General features: G+C 35.4%; 1 protein-coding gene across 2 annotated transcripts in view; it reads left to right on the top strand.

The window, feature by feature from the left end:
- The window catches only part of LOC123551619 (calcium-responsive transcription factor-like), a 30785-nt gene extending 14620 nt beyond the window's left edge, over positions 1-16165 (top strand). For both annotated transcript variants that reach the window (XM_045340666.2, XM_045340667.2), the window contains exons 9-14: positions 422-578; positions 2537-2756; positions 3603-3742; positions 9724-9879; positions 10446-10614; positions 13105-16165. In XM_045340666.2, the coding sequence (XP_045196601.2) occupies positions 422-578; positions 2537-2756; positions 3603-3742; positions 9724-9879; positions 10446-10614; positions 13105-13157 (895 nt within the window). In that variant the 3' untranslated portion in view covers positions 13158-16165. The remainder of the gene's footprint in view (positions 1-421; positions 579-2536; positions 2757-3602; positions 3743-9723; positions 9880-10445; positions 10615-13104) is intronic.
- The last annotated feature ends 662 nt before the right edge of the window (positions 16166-16827 follow it).

The raw sequence follows: 16827 nt of genomic DNA, 5'->3' as shown, positions 1-16827 counted from the left end.
TCTGTAGCCATTGTGATTAACCTTTAGCCTGCTGGCAGCAAGTGACTCTGCCTTTGTGACAAGTGCAGACCAAGATAAGTCTGCACTGTTTGCTGTTCAGTCAGTAAATTTTCAGTGAACACCCCTTCGAATAATAAATGATATTCCCCAAATTGAATGATAGACCAGTCCATTTTAGAAATTTAATAGGGTAAGGGTTAAGGTTGCTGGCTTCTAATCACCCCTCACTGTTGTATTACTTCTCTGATGAGGAAACTTTCCCACTAACGTGCAGGAGGTTGTTGGTCCTACTCATTTCCTGTCCGTACCTGAAGTAATACTCGGAGAGTGATGTAATCATGTATTACCATTAATTCATAGTGATACATTGTAGTTGTAATTTTGTTACAGTCAGTTTTGAAGTTTATATTGTTTTTATCAGAATGTATGTGTGTCAAGAAATGTATAATGGACAGATGGATGCTACAGTGTCACGACATGACCTGTCCTTGTTTCCCACGGTTACAGATCTGAAAAATCACATACACCAAGCAGTGAAAGACATTGAAAATGGAACCTTAGCACTGACAGCGCCTACGGTACTTAGATACATAGTGAAATGTATTGAATATATTTGGATTAAACTTTACTGGTAGTCAAATTTATAAATGTATAGGTTATGCATGTGTATTTACTCTATCTTTCACGCCCATCTGTAGTAACATGAAAATTACGTGTATGTCTGTCAAACCAAAGGTTTCCTAACTGTTGCAGGTATTGATTAATGTAATATTTAGTATGTATCAAGAATCTTTCACTGGTTGTAGCGGACTTCATGGCTGAGTGGTTTAGATTGCCAGCACTTGGCACTGTGGGTGTAGAATTATATCATAAGAGGAAGCCATTCAGTTGACTTACAAAGGGTTGGTGGTTTTACCAAAGTGCTCACCCATGCCTGAAATAATTCTGATTCCTGGCAATGCATTTTCCTCCACCATGATAAGCTGGAAAGTCGCCATATGACCTGCAGAGTCTTTGTGATATTAAACCCAATTTCAAGAGCACAGTTAAATTTTGTAACAGAAAATAATTATTCTACTTGTTTGTGGGTAAATAATTTTGTTTAAAATATTGTAGCAGTGGACATTGTTAAAATTGGCATTCTTTCAAAGATTTCGCTGGGAAATACCATGAAACTCATCCACGACACATTAGCAGTTATAAAAATAGCACAGTTAACTCGGCGCATGTGCAGGCATCTATTTCTGGATGTAAACTGTGTCAATGTTGGGCTGTAAAAAACCAAGATATAAACTGTTATAGATTATGTGGGGAAAAAATAACACATCAAACCAAAACATACAAGTTATGGTCAGATTATCTTAACAAAATCTCGGAACTATGCATGTGGTCGTCTTTGTTGATTGTTTATTTCCTGGGATTTGTTTTTGACATAATTATGAGAAGACTGACAAATATACTATACTTGCAGTTTCGCATTCTAAAAATAGATATGGGTACTTTAAGAAAAATCAGCAATTACAAATTAAAAAAAATAGAATTTAAATATGAGAATTGCTATTTGTATACAATGTAGTCTGAAATCATAAATAAAAGATATAAATGCTTGCAATTCCATGAATCCAACAAAACGAAAAGGAGTCCTTTGGTTGTTTGTGCAGCTGGGAATATATGGTTCAAGGTAACTGTTTAGGCAGTAACAAAGCTCTGCTGAGCTGCCACCAAAATTGTTACTTTTGAGATGGATATTCTGTGTGGTACCTACAACCAGTGAAAGGTTATTTTTCTTGCATACTATATTTCACAAATGATAAAAAAATAAATGAGGAAAAACCATTTTTTGCAGCACGATTAGTTGGGTAGGAGTTAAGCATGCCTTCAGACATGAAGTTTTTTGTGTCATCATTTACAGCACAAGTCATCATACACTCCTGGGTGTAATATGAGTTTTGCTAGAAGTGGCGAAAACAGTAGAAACCCTAGTTCAGTGTGCAAGAAAATGAGAACAAGTTTATTTGAGTTTGTTGAATTACTGTATAAGAGGATATATTGCAGGTCAAAAAGTTTGCATATTGCCTTTCAAAATATATTTTGGGTGGAAATATTAATAAATCATTGAAAACTTAAGTGCCAAATCTAAATTAGTGTATCTTTACTTAACTAGAATGGCACACCTTGGTGAACTTGGAAATTTACGCTGAATGATATTATAGCAAAATCCTCGAATTTATGAACATTCCTGGATTGCAAATTTTTCAAGTGATACAGTATATTAAGTGAAGTTATGACTTGCAGACTTGGCATTTTTAATCTTTAGCCTGCTTACGGCAGGTGATTCTGCCTTTGCGACCAGTGCAGACCAAGATCAGCCTGCACATCCTGGTCTGCACTGTACGCTGTTCAGACAGTAAATTTTCAGTGAACACCCCTTGGAATAGTAGATGATATTGCCCAAATTGAATGATGGATCAGTCCATTTTAGAAATTTAGCAGACTAAAGGTTAAAAATGTCAAGTTTTTATTTACTATTTTAAAGGTAAATGTAGAGCCCATGACAACAACGATGAACACAGTAATGTCTAATGCCATGACAACGGGGAATACAGATGACATGATACATTTGGCAGATCTGACAATATTGCCACAAGATACTATGGTCTCTGGAGGCCCCGAGGCCGGAATAAGGGTTGAGGCAGGGACTGGAACTGTTGTACCCGAGACAGTCACTGTTACATTGACCCAGAGCCCGGGAGAAGGTCAGTACAAGTTTGAAATCCCTATCTTTTTAATACCTCTAAATTTCATCTGATATTATTGAGCAGCATGGACAAATGATAAAATATGAATATCTAAAGATTTCAATGCCCAGCAGGTCAAGATAATTCAAAATTTGCTAGGTTTTCAAATAAAAATAGTTTAAAACAATCAGAAATATTTGAAACTCATTTAAGCAAAAGTCTCGGGGCAGCAGTCAGAGTATTTTGGTCATCAAGGATCTGTTGTTAATGTTGCTGTATTATAGTCTTGCATACATTTTACATGTACAGAATGTCTGTAATGAAATCTAAGTAATCCATTCATGGATTCACCTTCAGGAATACAATATTATTCTGCTAAAGAACGAATATGTATTTCTCAATGCAGAGCTAATAGTCTTTGTATTTCATGCGAATCTCCAGATATAAGTATTACGTAAATATCATGAAGTTGTTCAATAACCTGAATAAAATTGTTTCATTGTTACTTAATGAAGAATTATTCTTAATAGAATAGAATAGGAAAAAAAATGTTATAACATGGCTGCTTAGATGCTATGTGCATCAGGTATGAGAAAGGTTTTCTTATTAGTAAAATTTAATCAGATTATTTAAATTATAATCCTACAGTTTTATGAATTTTTTCAAATGTGTATATGTTTAATACACTTGAAAATTTTTGCTCACAGGAATTGTAAATTTTATTTTGGACTGAATATCAGAATATCACTTTGTGTAGAATGCCATTGCATTGAATATCAGAATATCAATTTGTGTGGAATGTCATTGCATTTAATATAAGAATATCACTGTGTGGAATGTCATTGTCTTCATTGCTGTTTACAGAAGGTGGACATGTGATATCACGCATTGAGACTCACATGAGTGATGGCACAACCCAGATCAGTACCTCTTTAACACCAGAGACAGCCCAGCTGCTGGCCCGTTTAAACCCAGCAATGTTCCCACCTGGTAGTCTCGTACAGGTATGTATCAGTAGCAAACATTTTTTTGTCAATAATCTAGAGAATAGCTTTGAATGATAGTTTAAACCTACCTAGTTTAAGTAACTTTACCTGTGCTTTTAAGTTTCTTCTATGACAAGTCTACTGGTATACTTAAAAGTTTTGTATGACCAATATTAAGAGTAATTTAGTAAAAAAAAAAAAAAGATAGATTATCCAGGATCAGAAGTTTGCGGATTGTGAAAAATTAAGCGCATGAACCTATAAGTTTTTTTTAGCCATATGATTGAAAATAGGTAATGCACATCTATGAAAAGTTTCATTAGAGTGTACTTTGTAGAACTTGTCCTGTATGCAAAAGGTGTCATCAATAGTGTGATTTTCCTTTAGAAGCCCTTTGTGAAAATTGTCAAGGACCAGTATTTTCAAATTGATATAACAAAGAAATGAGGCACATGACCCTATTTTATTGGCCAGATTTTCTTCAGATGCAATGATGCTTTGAAAAAAGAAATAGTTTAATAGAGTTATACATTAATTCTAGCATTTTAAGTTAAGATATTGTCTATACAGGCAAACCTGTCATTATTGATAGTCTTTTGGAAATGAAATATAATGGCATTTGTTGAATAGTTGTCTCACAACACAGGTAAATTTACGCTATTTATAGTTACCCTTATCATGCTGGACTTGATTGATCCGTACAGTCTGATCATGATCTGCACTGTTCGCTATTCAGTCAGTATCTCTAGGTAAGCACCCCTTTAAACAGTTAATGGTACTGTCCAAATCAAAAGATGGACAAGTCCATTATAGAAATGTAGCAGGATAAGGGTTAATGGGAAGCAGAAATAGTGGCCTTTAAAAGCAAATTTTGTAGTATTGGCCATGTTATACAGATGTGGTCTTTAGCACACCTTTGGCTGTATATTTATTTTATAAATTTATTTTTAGTTGTTGTTTCATGGGATTTTTTAGCTCGACTATTCGAAGAATAAGTAGAGCTATCCTACTCACCACGGCGTCGGCGTCACACCTTGGTTAAGTTTTTCGTACCAGTCCACATTTTGACAAATTCTTTTGAGATAAAGCTTTAAAACTTTCAACACTTGTTTACCACCACCATGTCCAGTTATAGGCAAGAGCACATAACTCCATCAAGGATTTTGGCTGAATTATGGCCCCTTTTGACTTAGAAATCATGGTTAAGTTTTTCATACCAGTCCACATTTTGACAAAGTCTTTTGAGATAAAGCTTTGAAACTTTCAACACTTGTTTACCACCACCATGGCCAGTTATAGGCAAGAGCACATCACTCCATCAAGGATTTTGGCTGAATTATGGCCCCTTTTGACTTAGAAATCATGGTTAAGTTTTTCGTACCAGTTTGTATTTTGACAAGGTCTTTTGAGATAAAGCTTTGAAACTTTCAACACTTGTTTACCATCACCATGGCCAGTTATAGGCAAGAGTACGTAACTCCATCAAGGATTTTGGCTGAATTATGGCCCCTTTCGACTTAGAAATCTGGGTTAAATTTTTCGTACCAGTTCGTATTTTGACAAAGTCTTTTGAGATAAAGCTTTGAAACTTTCAACACTTGTTTACCATCACCATGTCCAGTTATAGGCAAGAGCACATAACTTCATCAAGGATTTTGGCTGAACTATGGCCCTTTTTGACTTAGAAAACTGGGTTAATATTTCATACCAGTTCGTATTTTGACTAAGTCTTTTGAGATAAAGCTTTGAAACTTTCAACACTTGTTTATCATCACCATATCCAGTTATAGGCAAGAGTACATAACTCCATCAAGGATTTTGGCTGAATTATGGCCCCTTTAGACTTAGAAATCTTGGTTAAGTTTTCCGTACCAGTTCATATTTTTTGTAAAGTGTTTGACATATGGCTTTGAAACTTTTATCACTTGTTTAGTATAATAGTCTCTATCTGTAGGAAAGAGTACATAACTCTTGTCATCTATTTTTGCTGAATTATGGCCCTTTTTGGACTTTGAAATTGGTTCTGTTTTCATATAAGTCCACGTTTTGTCAAAACTATTTGACATATGGCTTTTAAACTTTGAACACTTGTTTATCATTATGATTTCTATCTGTAGGCAAGAGTACATAACTATTTTGGCTGAATTATGGCCCTTTTTGGATTTTGAAATTGGTTCATACATTGCCATTTAGTGCAAGACTTATCGAAATCAAAGAAATACAGGAACATTGTTTGTCAAATCTATTTATTTCTTTTGTCTGAGTATCTGTGGTAATATTTTGACCCCATTCTTCAATCAATTCTTCGAATAGTCGAGTGCGCTGTCATCAGACAGCTCTTGTTTGATTTTTTAGCTCATCTGATTTTTTGAAAAAAAATGATGAGTTATTGTCATCACTTGAGCGGTTGTCGGCGTCGGCGTCGGTGTCGGCGTCGGCGTCTGCGTCGGCGTTGCCTGGTTAAGTTTTATGTTTAGGTCAGCTTTTCTCCTAAACTATCAAAGCTATTGCTTTGAAACTTGGAAGACTTGTTCACCATCATAAGCTGACCATGTATAGCAAGAAACATAACTCCATCTTGCTTTTTGCAAGATTTATGGCCCCTTTTGTACTTAGAAAATATCAGATTTCTTGGTTAAGTTTTATGTTTAGGTCAACTTTTCTCCTAAACTATCAAAGCTATTGCTTTGAAACTTGGAATACTTGTTCACCATCATAAGCAGACCCTGTACATCAAGAAACATAACTCCATCTTGATTTTTGCAAGAATTATTGCCCCTTTTGGACTTAGAAAATCAGTTTTCTTGGTTAAGTTTTATGTTTAGGTCAGCTTTTATCCTAAACTATCAAAGCTATTGCTTTAAAACTTGCAACACTTGTTCACCATCATAAGCTGACCCTGTACAGCAAGAAACATAACTCCATCCTGCTTTTTGCAAGATTTATGGCCCCTTTTGGACTTAGAAAATATCAGATTTCTTGGTTAAGTTTTATGTTTAGGTCAACTTTTTCTCTTAAACTATCAAAGCTATTGCTTTGAAACTTGCAACACTTGTTCACCATCATAAGCTGACCCTGTACAGCAAGCAACATAACTCCATCCTGCTTTTTGCAATAATTATTGCCCCTTTTGGACTTAGAAAATCATTTTCTTGGTTGAGTATTATGTTTAAGGCAACTTTTCTCATAAACTATCAAAGCTATTGCTTTAAAACTTGCAACAGTTTTTCACAATCATAAGTGGACACTGTACATCAAGAAACATAACTCTATCCTGCTTTTTGCAAGAATGATGGCCCTTTTTAGACTTAGAAAATCATGGGTAGGACAATATTTCTATTATACAAAAAAAAATCAGATGAGCGTCAGCACCCGCAAGGCGGTGCTCTTGTTTGTTATTGTTGTTTTTTTGTGGGTTGGAGAGGGGTGCCAGATGTGTTACCCCCTTTGTTATTTTCAAATGATTTTTTTTAGATGAACCTCCTTGGCTCAGATTGACTCTGATGCTTACATCATTTGTAAATATAAAAACTTACATACAATTTCCATAGCATGACATCGCAAAACATTGTTTACAATAATGACATGAAAATACTTGTCGAAATAAAAGTGTTTATCTTCGTGGTTTTCTTGACTGATATAACATTTTTGCACAAATTTTCATTTATCATTGTACATGTTTACATTTGTCCATTGTATTCATGTGGTTTGTGATGTTTGTTTTGTAAAAAAAAAAATAATAAAAAAGATCCATTTTCATGTTATTATTGTTTACTGAATTCCTAAGATTCATCAACAAGTTATATTTATGAAAGCATTATCTAAAAAAGTAATGAAAGTATAAATGAGCCGTGCCATGAGAAAACCAACATAGTGGGTATGCGACCAGCATGGATCCAGACCAGCCTGCGCATCCGTGCAGTCTGGTCAGGCTCCATACTGTTCGCTTTTAAAGCCTATTGGAATTGGAGAAACAGTTAGCTAACAGCATGGATCCTGACCAGACTGTGCGGATGCGCAGGCTGGTCTGGATCCATGCTGGTCGCATACCCACTATGTTGGTTTTCCCATGGCATGGCTCAAATATTGTTTGCAAGAGCATTTACTTTATCTTATCTAATAAACACCCTCCCCTCTATTTTCCACTAAAAAAAAATAAAGTTAATTTAGGGTATACCGGTAATCAGTATAATAATGCTATAATTGATAACATTCCTTCATTGTAAATTGCATTCATAGGTTATATTTTACACATCTGTAAAATAAATAAGATTTAAACTGCCCCCATTGCAAAAGGTATTGTCCCAAGGGGCGTTTATAAGGGAATTTACAGTATTTGTCGCAAAATAGTTATTACAATAATAGAAAAATGTGAATATTAAGTTTGTATAGTTGGCAATTTGATGTATTTGTGTTTTTTTTCTTTATGGTAGTAGTGTAGGTCATCTGGTGTGAATAACAACATAATAAAGATATAACGTATGGTGACTTTAACCTTTAGCATGCTAGATAAATTGTCGTCTGCTGGAAATGTCGTCTGCAAAAATTGTAAAGTTCATTCAATTTGCTCCAAAATTGGAAGAAGTATTGTCAGAGTAGCAAACAGCTTGGAACCTGATCGGCGTCTGATCTGGTTCCAAGCTGTTTGTAAAGGCTGTTAAATTCGCCTGCAGCAGGCTAAGGGTTAATATAACATTTTGATGAAATGTGTATACAATTTCCTGTTTACAAAAGGCTTTGTGGCCTTCAACTAAATGATACTAGATGTAAGAAGAAGACAAAATAATTATGCTCCCTTCGAAGAAGGAGGGGTGTATTGTTTTGCAGGTGTCTGTCGATTGATATGTGGGCCAATTGGTTTTCGGATGATGACTCAAGAACCCTTGGGCCTAGGATCACGAAACTTGATACGGAGGTTGATCATGGCCAGCAGATGACCCCTATTGATTTTGAGATCAGTAGGTGAAAGGTCAAGGTCACAGTGACCTGGAACAGTTAAACTGTTTCCGGACTATAACTTGAGAACACTTGGGCCTAGGATCACAAAACTTAATATGAAGGTTGATCATGACCAGCAGATGACCCCTTTTTATTTCGAGAACCTTTTTGCCAAATAGCTAGAGAATGGTCTTAGATCACATTTGATACATAGGTCACTTATGACCGTTAAATGACCCATAATTATTGATTTGAGGTCAGTATGTCAAACATCTAGTGTACAGTGACCAAATATTTTCTGTTCCTTGTGCAGTCACTGAATGCATCAAGGGGGTCATTTCATGTTCTACGAGCTCTTGTTCTTTACAAGAAACCAGCAATTACCAAAGCCCTACTGATTGCTGACTGATATATTTTGCATAGGATTTTGACATGAATTTATTTTACGTCTAAAGCAATGGCCAATGATTTTGCTTTATACGTAGTTACGGAAGTTAGGTGAAAACATGATAGTGATGGTGTCCTTGAAACATGAATTAGAAAAAACAAAGCTCTAGTATACTTCACATAATGTATATATTGAGGGTTGAGTGAAAAACTATCTTAAATCCTTCTTTATTTGATATGAGTTAAGATGGTATTGCATTCAGCCTGCATTGTGTTAGATCCTGTTGTTCTAGTTTTTATACAAGGGTCATGTAGTGATCTATTTTGCTTGAAGAAAACCATGTTTAGTCAAAACTGTCACGTTTAACTGACAGTTGTAATGTTTTTTATGTTGTTTGTAATGTTTTTTTTTTTGTTGTTCTTTATGTAACCAGGATACAAAATTTGCTGTGAATGCTAAAGGTGTGAATTTGTCATAGAATGAGCGCACTTGTACTTGCTGTAGAAATTTTACACTCTAATCACAAATAAAATGTAGACATATTTTAAACACCAGTCACTGAATAGTTTAAACCCATTCGCATAAAAAATGTAGGAAAGAAACTCAAAATCGCAGACTCTCAAACAAATTGCATGATTACAACAGACTACAGGAATATGCTATTTTTTTTCAGCTGAAGGCAGAAAGTGAATCTCAGGTGACCGTTCAGGCTGTAACAAATAATATGACATTAAATAGTTCAGCTGCTCTCGACACGAACACCTACACAAGTATGACTGGTTCACCAGCCCTTGATACAAGCACATATACCAGTATTGAAATGGAAGAGGTACGTTTTTCTGCCTAGGATTGAATTTGCAGTATCAGGTTAAAACAGTTCATCTGTTAGCGTTCTTTAAGTTATGATGAAATTTGCTGCGAACATGTTGCATTTTGCTGTATACAATATGCTGAATACTGGTGGATGTGTACCGCATACTCATTCAATTTATGATAAAATATGCTGAATACTGTCAAAATTTCGATTTAATGTATACTTTTCAGTGGCTCAAGCTAATTTTAGCGGGCCCACCGAGTTCAAGCAAACAAAGTTTGACTGTATGCTGAATTCAGTTGCACGTTTAAACTTTAAGTACTGGGTGTCCTAGCTAGATTTATGACAAAATACAGCTGCAAGTTTAGGCATATTGACTAGATATATGTCAAAATACAGTTTCTTGTTTACATTTATGATTATATAGGTATACAGATGTTGAACTCACATTCTGCATTTTTGGTAAAGATGTATATCATATGCATATAAGTTGTTCAGTTGCATAATAGATCCAAGATTAGGCCAACATGCAACATTTTTGGTAGCACAGTCTAAAATTATTACTAAATGTAATGTTTCAGGTTCAAGGTCACGATGAGACTCTTACCATATCGTCTAGTCAAGATCATGGGTCGCTGACCATAACAGCATTAGAAACATCTGCCGTACCTACTTCCATTATGGCATCTGAAAACCCAAGTCTTTCTGAACACTCACCTCAACTAATAAATGTTAGCATAGTCCCAAATGGTAAGTCACCTGCCATGGATTACAAGATTTTACCTAAAATAATTTTACACAAATGTTTTTTAGCTGACCCTTTACAAAGATTGTTAAAATTATTCCGATTTGTCAATGAACATGGCCACTAAGGGGCATGGTCACTTTTCCCTATATGGATATAGTGGAAACTTAAAAAAAATTCTTGTATGAAACTGCTGGCCATATTTTTAGCCCACCATCATCAGATGGTGGGCTATTCAAATCACTGCGTCCGTGGTCCGTCATTCCGTCCGTCCGTCCGTTAACAATTTCTCATTATCGCATCTTCTCAGAAACTACTGGAGGGATTTTGACCAAACTTTGTCAGAATGATGTATTGGTACCCTAGTTATGTCCCTCTGAAAATCAGACTGGTTCAACAATTTATGATTGAGTTATGGCCCTTTGTTATTTCTTTAATTTACATAGATTTATATAGGGAAAAACTTTGAAATTCTTCTTGTCCAAAACCACAGAGCCTAGGGCTTTGATATTTGGTATGAAGCATCATCTAGCGGTCCTCTACCAAGATAATTCAAATTATTTCCCTGGGGTCAAATATGGCCCCGCCCCGGGGGTCACATGGTTTATATAGACTTATATAGGGAAAAAGTTTGAAAAACCTCTTGTCCAAAACCACAGGGCCTAGGGCTTTGATATTTAGTATGTGACATCATCTAGAGGTCTTCAACTAAGATTGTTTAAATTATCCCCCTAGGGTCAAATATGGCCCCGCCCTGGGGGTCATATGGTTTACATAGACTTATATAGGGAAAAACTTTGAAAATCTTCTTGTCCAAACCACAAAGCCTAGGGCTTTGATATTTGTAATGCAGCATCATCTAGTGGTTCTCTACCAAGTTTGTTAAAATTATCCCCCTAGGGTCAAATATGGCCCCGCCCCAGGGGTCACATGGTTCATATAGACTTATATATGGAAAAGCTTTTAAAATCTTCTTGTCAATAACTACAACATTCAAATTTGGACCACATGTATATTTTTGAGTGGCAAGATGAACCTTGACATGAGTTGACCTTGATTTTGACCTATTGACCTACTTTCACATTTCTGTAGCTACAGCCTTCAAATTTGGACCACATGCATAGTTTTGTGCATCGGAAAAAACTTTGACCTTGACATTGACCTAGTGACCTACTTCCACATTTTTGAAGGTTCAGGCGTCAAATTTGGACTATATGCATGGTTCGGCCTTCCGAAATGAAATTTGACATTGATTTTGACCTAGTGACCTACTTTCACATTTCTCAAGCTACAGCCTTCAAATTTGGACCACATGCATAGTTTTTGTGTACCGAAAAAAACTTTGACCTTGACATTGACCTAGTGACCTACTTTCACATTTTTGAAGGTACAGGCTTCAAATTTGGACCACATGCTTAGTTTTGTGTACTGAAATGAACTTTGATCTTGAGAATGACCTAGTGACCTACTTTCACATTTTTCAAAGCTACAGGCTTCAAATTTGGACCACATGCATATTTTTGTGTTCTGAATTGAAATTTGACATTGATTTTCACTTAGTACCTACTTTCACATTTCTCTAGCTGCAGCCTCCAGATTTGAAGCACATGCATAGTTTTGTAAACTGAAATGAACTTTGACCTTGAAATTGATCTTGTGACCTACTTCCACATTTCTCAAGCTACAGCTTTCAAATTTGGACCACATGCTCAGTGTTGTGTACCAAAATGAAATTTGACCTTGATTTTGACCTTGGGCTAGTCTTGAAATTGGAACAGTCAAAAATGGCTCAATGGTGGGTGCCAAGATCACTCTGTGATCTCTTGTAAAATAATTCCGCACAAATGGTCCTTGTATGACCCTCTACCTAGATTGTTCAAATATTTCAATTTGTCAGAAACATGGCTGCCATGGTAGTGGTTATTTTTCCCTACACACACACACATTACCTGCCCGTATTTATTTAGTGAAAACTTTTGAAATATTCGTGTTGGAAAACACTGGCCCTACTTCAAAATAATTTCACAGACATTTTCTTTGCATAACCATCTATGTAAACTGTTCAAGCAAGCAATGTAAAAGGTGAACCATCTAGGGCCATCATGGCCTATTTTTTTTTTTTTTTTAATTTAGGATATACATTATATTGAAACTTATTGGAGTGGCTTCATGTACTGTTCAGGATGTGCATACCAGCCAGAACATCATTTGAACACATTGGAACACTATTTAGCCCATGTTTCACTTATGTCCGCTGAAACTTATAGTGCAGACAGAACGAATTATCAGAAGTTTTCTTGTATTTATAAAAGACTTCTGAAAACAAATATTTCCTGTTTGCTTTAGATTTATATTTTTACTTATTTTACAGCAGTTTTAGTATTTTTAAGACTAAAACATATTTCTAAAAGGACCATTTTAGCATTCCTTCGTTAAAATGTTAGAGATTAAATCTTGGTTCTTTGAATGAAAAATGCTTCTTACTTCTTTTACAGAGGCTGAAGACCTCGAGGATATGCAGACAGACAGTTGTGAAGAAGACTTATGACCTTGACCTCATGACCTTAAAGGTCACTTATATGACGTAAAAGGTCATGATTTCTTTAAGTTAAATCCAGACATTTACTAACATTGTTGAGCTAAGCTTAAAGCTGAAGGAAAGTTATTCATGTTTCACAGTGTATTACTGTGAACTGAATTTAGTGGGTGTGAAATTTGGTAGTGTTTGCCAAAACAGCTGTTATATGGGGATGTGAAGTTGTAAATTTCAATATTTGATCATAAAGTGTATGGGAATTGTGTATGGGAATTTTGCCACTTCATTGGGGTTGTAGTTTGTTGGTTGAGTTAGTCATGAAATCCAGGAAATCTAGTCTCCTGTAAATATGAGGTATAACTCGAGTTCAAACTTCATAAAATACTGAATACTTGACCTTATTTTTGAATTGAGTTTATTTTTTTATAGTGTTAAAACTGAATAGTGTTTAGATGTTATCAAATTCCTGATTTTTAATGCTGTCTGAAAGATGGAACATTTTTGTAGTTGATCCTTAGTCTGTCATTTTGTCCCATCATTCCATGTGTCAAACTTTTGTCCAGAGTATCCAGAGTATATCTTCTTAACCCTTATCATGCTAGACACCATTGATTCTGCCATTGCGACCAGTGTTGATCATGATCAGCCTACACATCCATGGCATTCAATCAGTATAATTTTGTCAAGCACCCCTTTTAACAGCTAATGGTACTGTCCAAATAGAAAAATGGACAAGTTCATTATATAAATTTAGCAGGGTAAGGGTTAAGGTCCTGAAGAAATTTCAATGAAACTTGGAATATAAATAGATACCAATGAGGACAAGTGCAGAGATCATTAGGATAATTTGAAATACTTACACAAGGTACTGAAGGAATTTGATTCCAACTTGCAGTCAAAATAAATCACATTTTTATGGTATGCATAGCATAAGAAAATTGTTCTGACACAAGAGTTTGCAGAACTTTTTCCAGTTTGGTACATTTATAATAGTAGCCACCATAAAACATGAATCACTCAAGGTCATAAGGGGATTAACAAAATGCTCAGATTATTTGGGATTTTGAGGGATCCGAACAAAAGATAAGGAAAACAGCTAGAGACAACTTGAATTGTTCAAGCAAGCCCGAATCCTTCAACTATCAATGCTCCAGCTAGTGGTGTTCCACTGTACATCGCTTTATGCAGATGATATCTTGGCAAACCCCCACATAGAGGGATGAAGTGGGGGGGGGGAGTCAAGTTGCCAAGTTTTTTGCCTTGCTGAAGGTATATGGGTATGATAATTTGATTGAGAGTAATTTGCTCACTTAAATAGCTTGTATTTAATATTTATTGTATATTATTGTGATCTTTCCTGCTGATAAGTGCAATCTCATTGTATATAAAGTTGTAAATATTCCATTGTATATAATTCTGAAAGAACTTTGCTTTTACGAAGTAGATTATATTTTTATTTTTGAACATAACTGTCATCATAGGGCACCTCAGTAGCCAAGTGGTTTAGGTCGCTGACGTCAGATCACTTACCCCTCACCAATATTGGTTCGAGCCTTGCTCGGGGTTATGAATTCTTCATATGAAGAAGCCATCCAGCTTGCGTAAAGAAGGTCAGTCCTACTAAGAGTGCCCACCCATGATGAAATGATACATGGAGGGGCACCATTGGTCTTCCACCACCATCAAAAGATAGAAAGTCACCATATGACCTTTAATTGTCTTGATGTGAGGTTGAACCCAAGAAAAAAAAACAGTGTCATCATGATTAATTATATGAGCCATGCCATGAGAAAACCAACATAGTGGGTTGGCGACCAGCATGGATCCAGACCAGCCTGCGCATCCGCGCAGTCTGGTCAGGATCCATGCTGTTCGCTAGCAGTTTCTCTAATTGCAGTAGGCTTTAAAAGCGAACAGCATGGATCCTGACCAGACTGCGCAGATGCGCAGGCTGGTCTAGATCCATGCTGGTTGTAAAGCCACTATGTTGGTTTTCTCATGGCAGGGCTCAATTTTATTATATTATTATATACAGTTAAAACTCAATGTTTCATAGTTAAAGTTAAGATACTAACTGATTTCAAAGAGTAAAGAATGAGTCTGCAGGTGTTTAGCTGAAGCCAAAATCAATTAGACAGGGTTTCAAGATTAAAAATTGTATAAATAATTCTGTTTGTACCTTTACAAATACATAAGCATATATAATATCCAGTCTATCATAGCAGTAGATGATGGCATATGATAGAGGTCGGCAACAAATTTATATGTATATAAGTATTTGTAGCTAATAGAGCTATGGTATATATTCTTCCTCAAATAATATAACAGAATGCCAAATAAACACCATTGCCAAAAATATTAAAGAAGAAAAGTAAAAAAACGAGGGTTTTCTTCCTTTATCGCACATAAAATTATCGTTATATATTAATTATTTGAATTGGACTGACAACTCCACATTTCAGTTTGGTGTGGCATTTGAAGTACAAATGCAGCTGCCATATATCAGTTTGAGTATGTTTCTGGTAAAAGCCATACTATATATTTCATAATTTTTGCAATTTGGTGGACTGGGATATCGTTGCACTAAAGTACACTTGACAATTGGAATTTGGATTATAGACAGCTGATTTGATTAAACATGTTGGCTTGTTTGTGAATTTTAGTAAAAAAATTTAAACTTTCATAAGTATAACGTCATCTACAGTAATTTAAATGGATGGGCTTGAAGATGGAATCTATTTATTTTATACATTGAAAAATTGATTGCATTTGTTAATAATACTAGAAGTGAAAAAAAGTAGTAAAAACAAAAGCATTTAGTGAGTACATGGCAGTATTTATTTACAAAAACCATGTTATTTTGATTCTAACCACTATTTACATCCTTGGCCACATCACCCAAAAATTGCTTGTTTTGTATTATATTCATTTTCAGTGCACACTGTGGAGTTTGACCTATATTGTTATTATTTTGACATACAAACAGTGAATTTATCAAAATATAGTGTCACACACTTCAAGTTTTCATTATTTAAAAAGAAAACAAATTTAGTCATGTTAGAAATTTCTGCATTTTTAGACACACACTGACATCTATTGTAAACATGCTATTATCATATGACCTATAAACACATAAACCCTGACTGTCAGGAATGGCAACCCAATTCACAAAATTTAGCCTGCTGGCAAGCAAGTCATTTTGCCTATGTGACCAGTGCTGACCAAGATCAGCCTGCACATTTGTGGAGTCTGATCATGGTCTGCACTGTTCGCTATTCAGTCAGTAAATTTTCAGTGAACATCCCTTCAATAAATTAATGATACTGCCCAAATTGAATGATGAACCAGTCCATTTTAGAAACTTAGCAGGATAAAGGTTAAACACTACATGGAACTGTAATTTTGCACAGTTACTGCAGATAGTCAGACTGGCCAATGAGGTTGAATGCTAATGATAAACAGGGCATAATATTTCCATTTTGCATCCAAAAGTCAAACTGGCCCTAGAGAATTCATTTCAGCATCAGTAATATATAAAACAACTTATGAACTTTTCATCTCTGCAGTATGATGTGATATGCTCCAAAAAAATTAAGTTTTGACCTTGGTGTGGGGCAGTGGGTATTATATTGCGCTGCTGAAAAGTACATAATTGTATAACATTCTGATACCAATAGAATTA

Source organism: Mercenaria mercenaria, chromosome 4 (genome assembly GCF_021730395.1).
Source record: "Mercenaria mercenaria strain notata chromosome 4, MADL_Memer_1, whole genome shotgun sequence".
Classification (NCBI taxonomy): Eukaryota; Metazoa; Mollusca; class Bivalvia; order Venerida; family Veneridae; genus Mercenaria; species Mercenaria mercenaria.
This window is presented reverse-complemented; position numbering and strand designations above follow the sequence as displayed.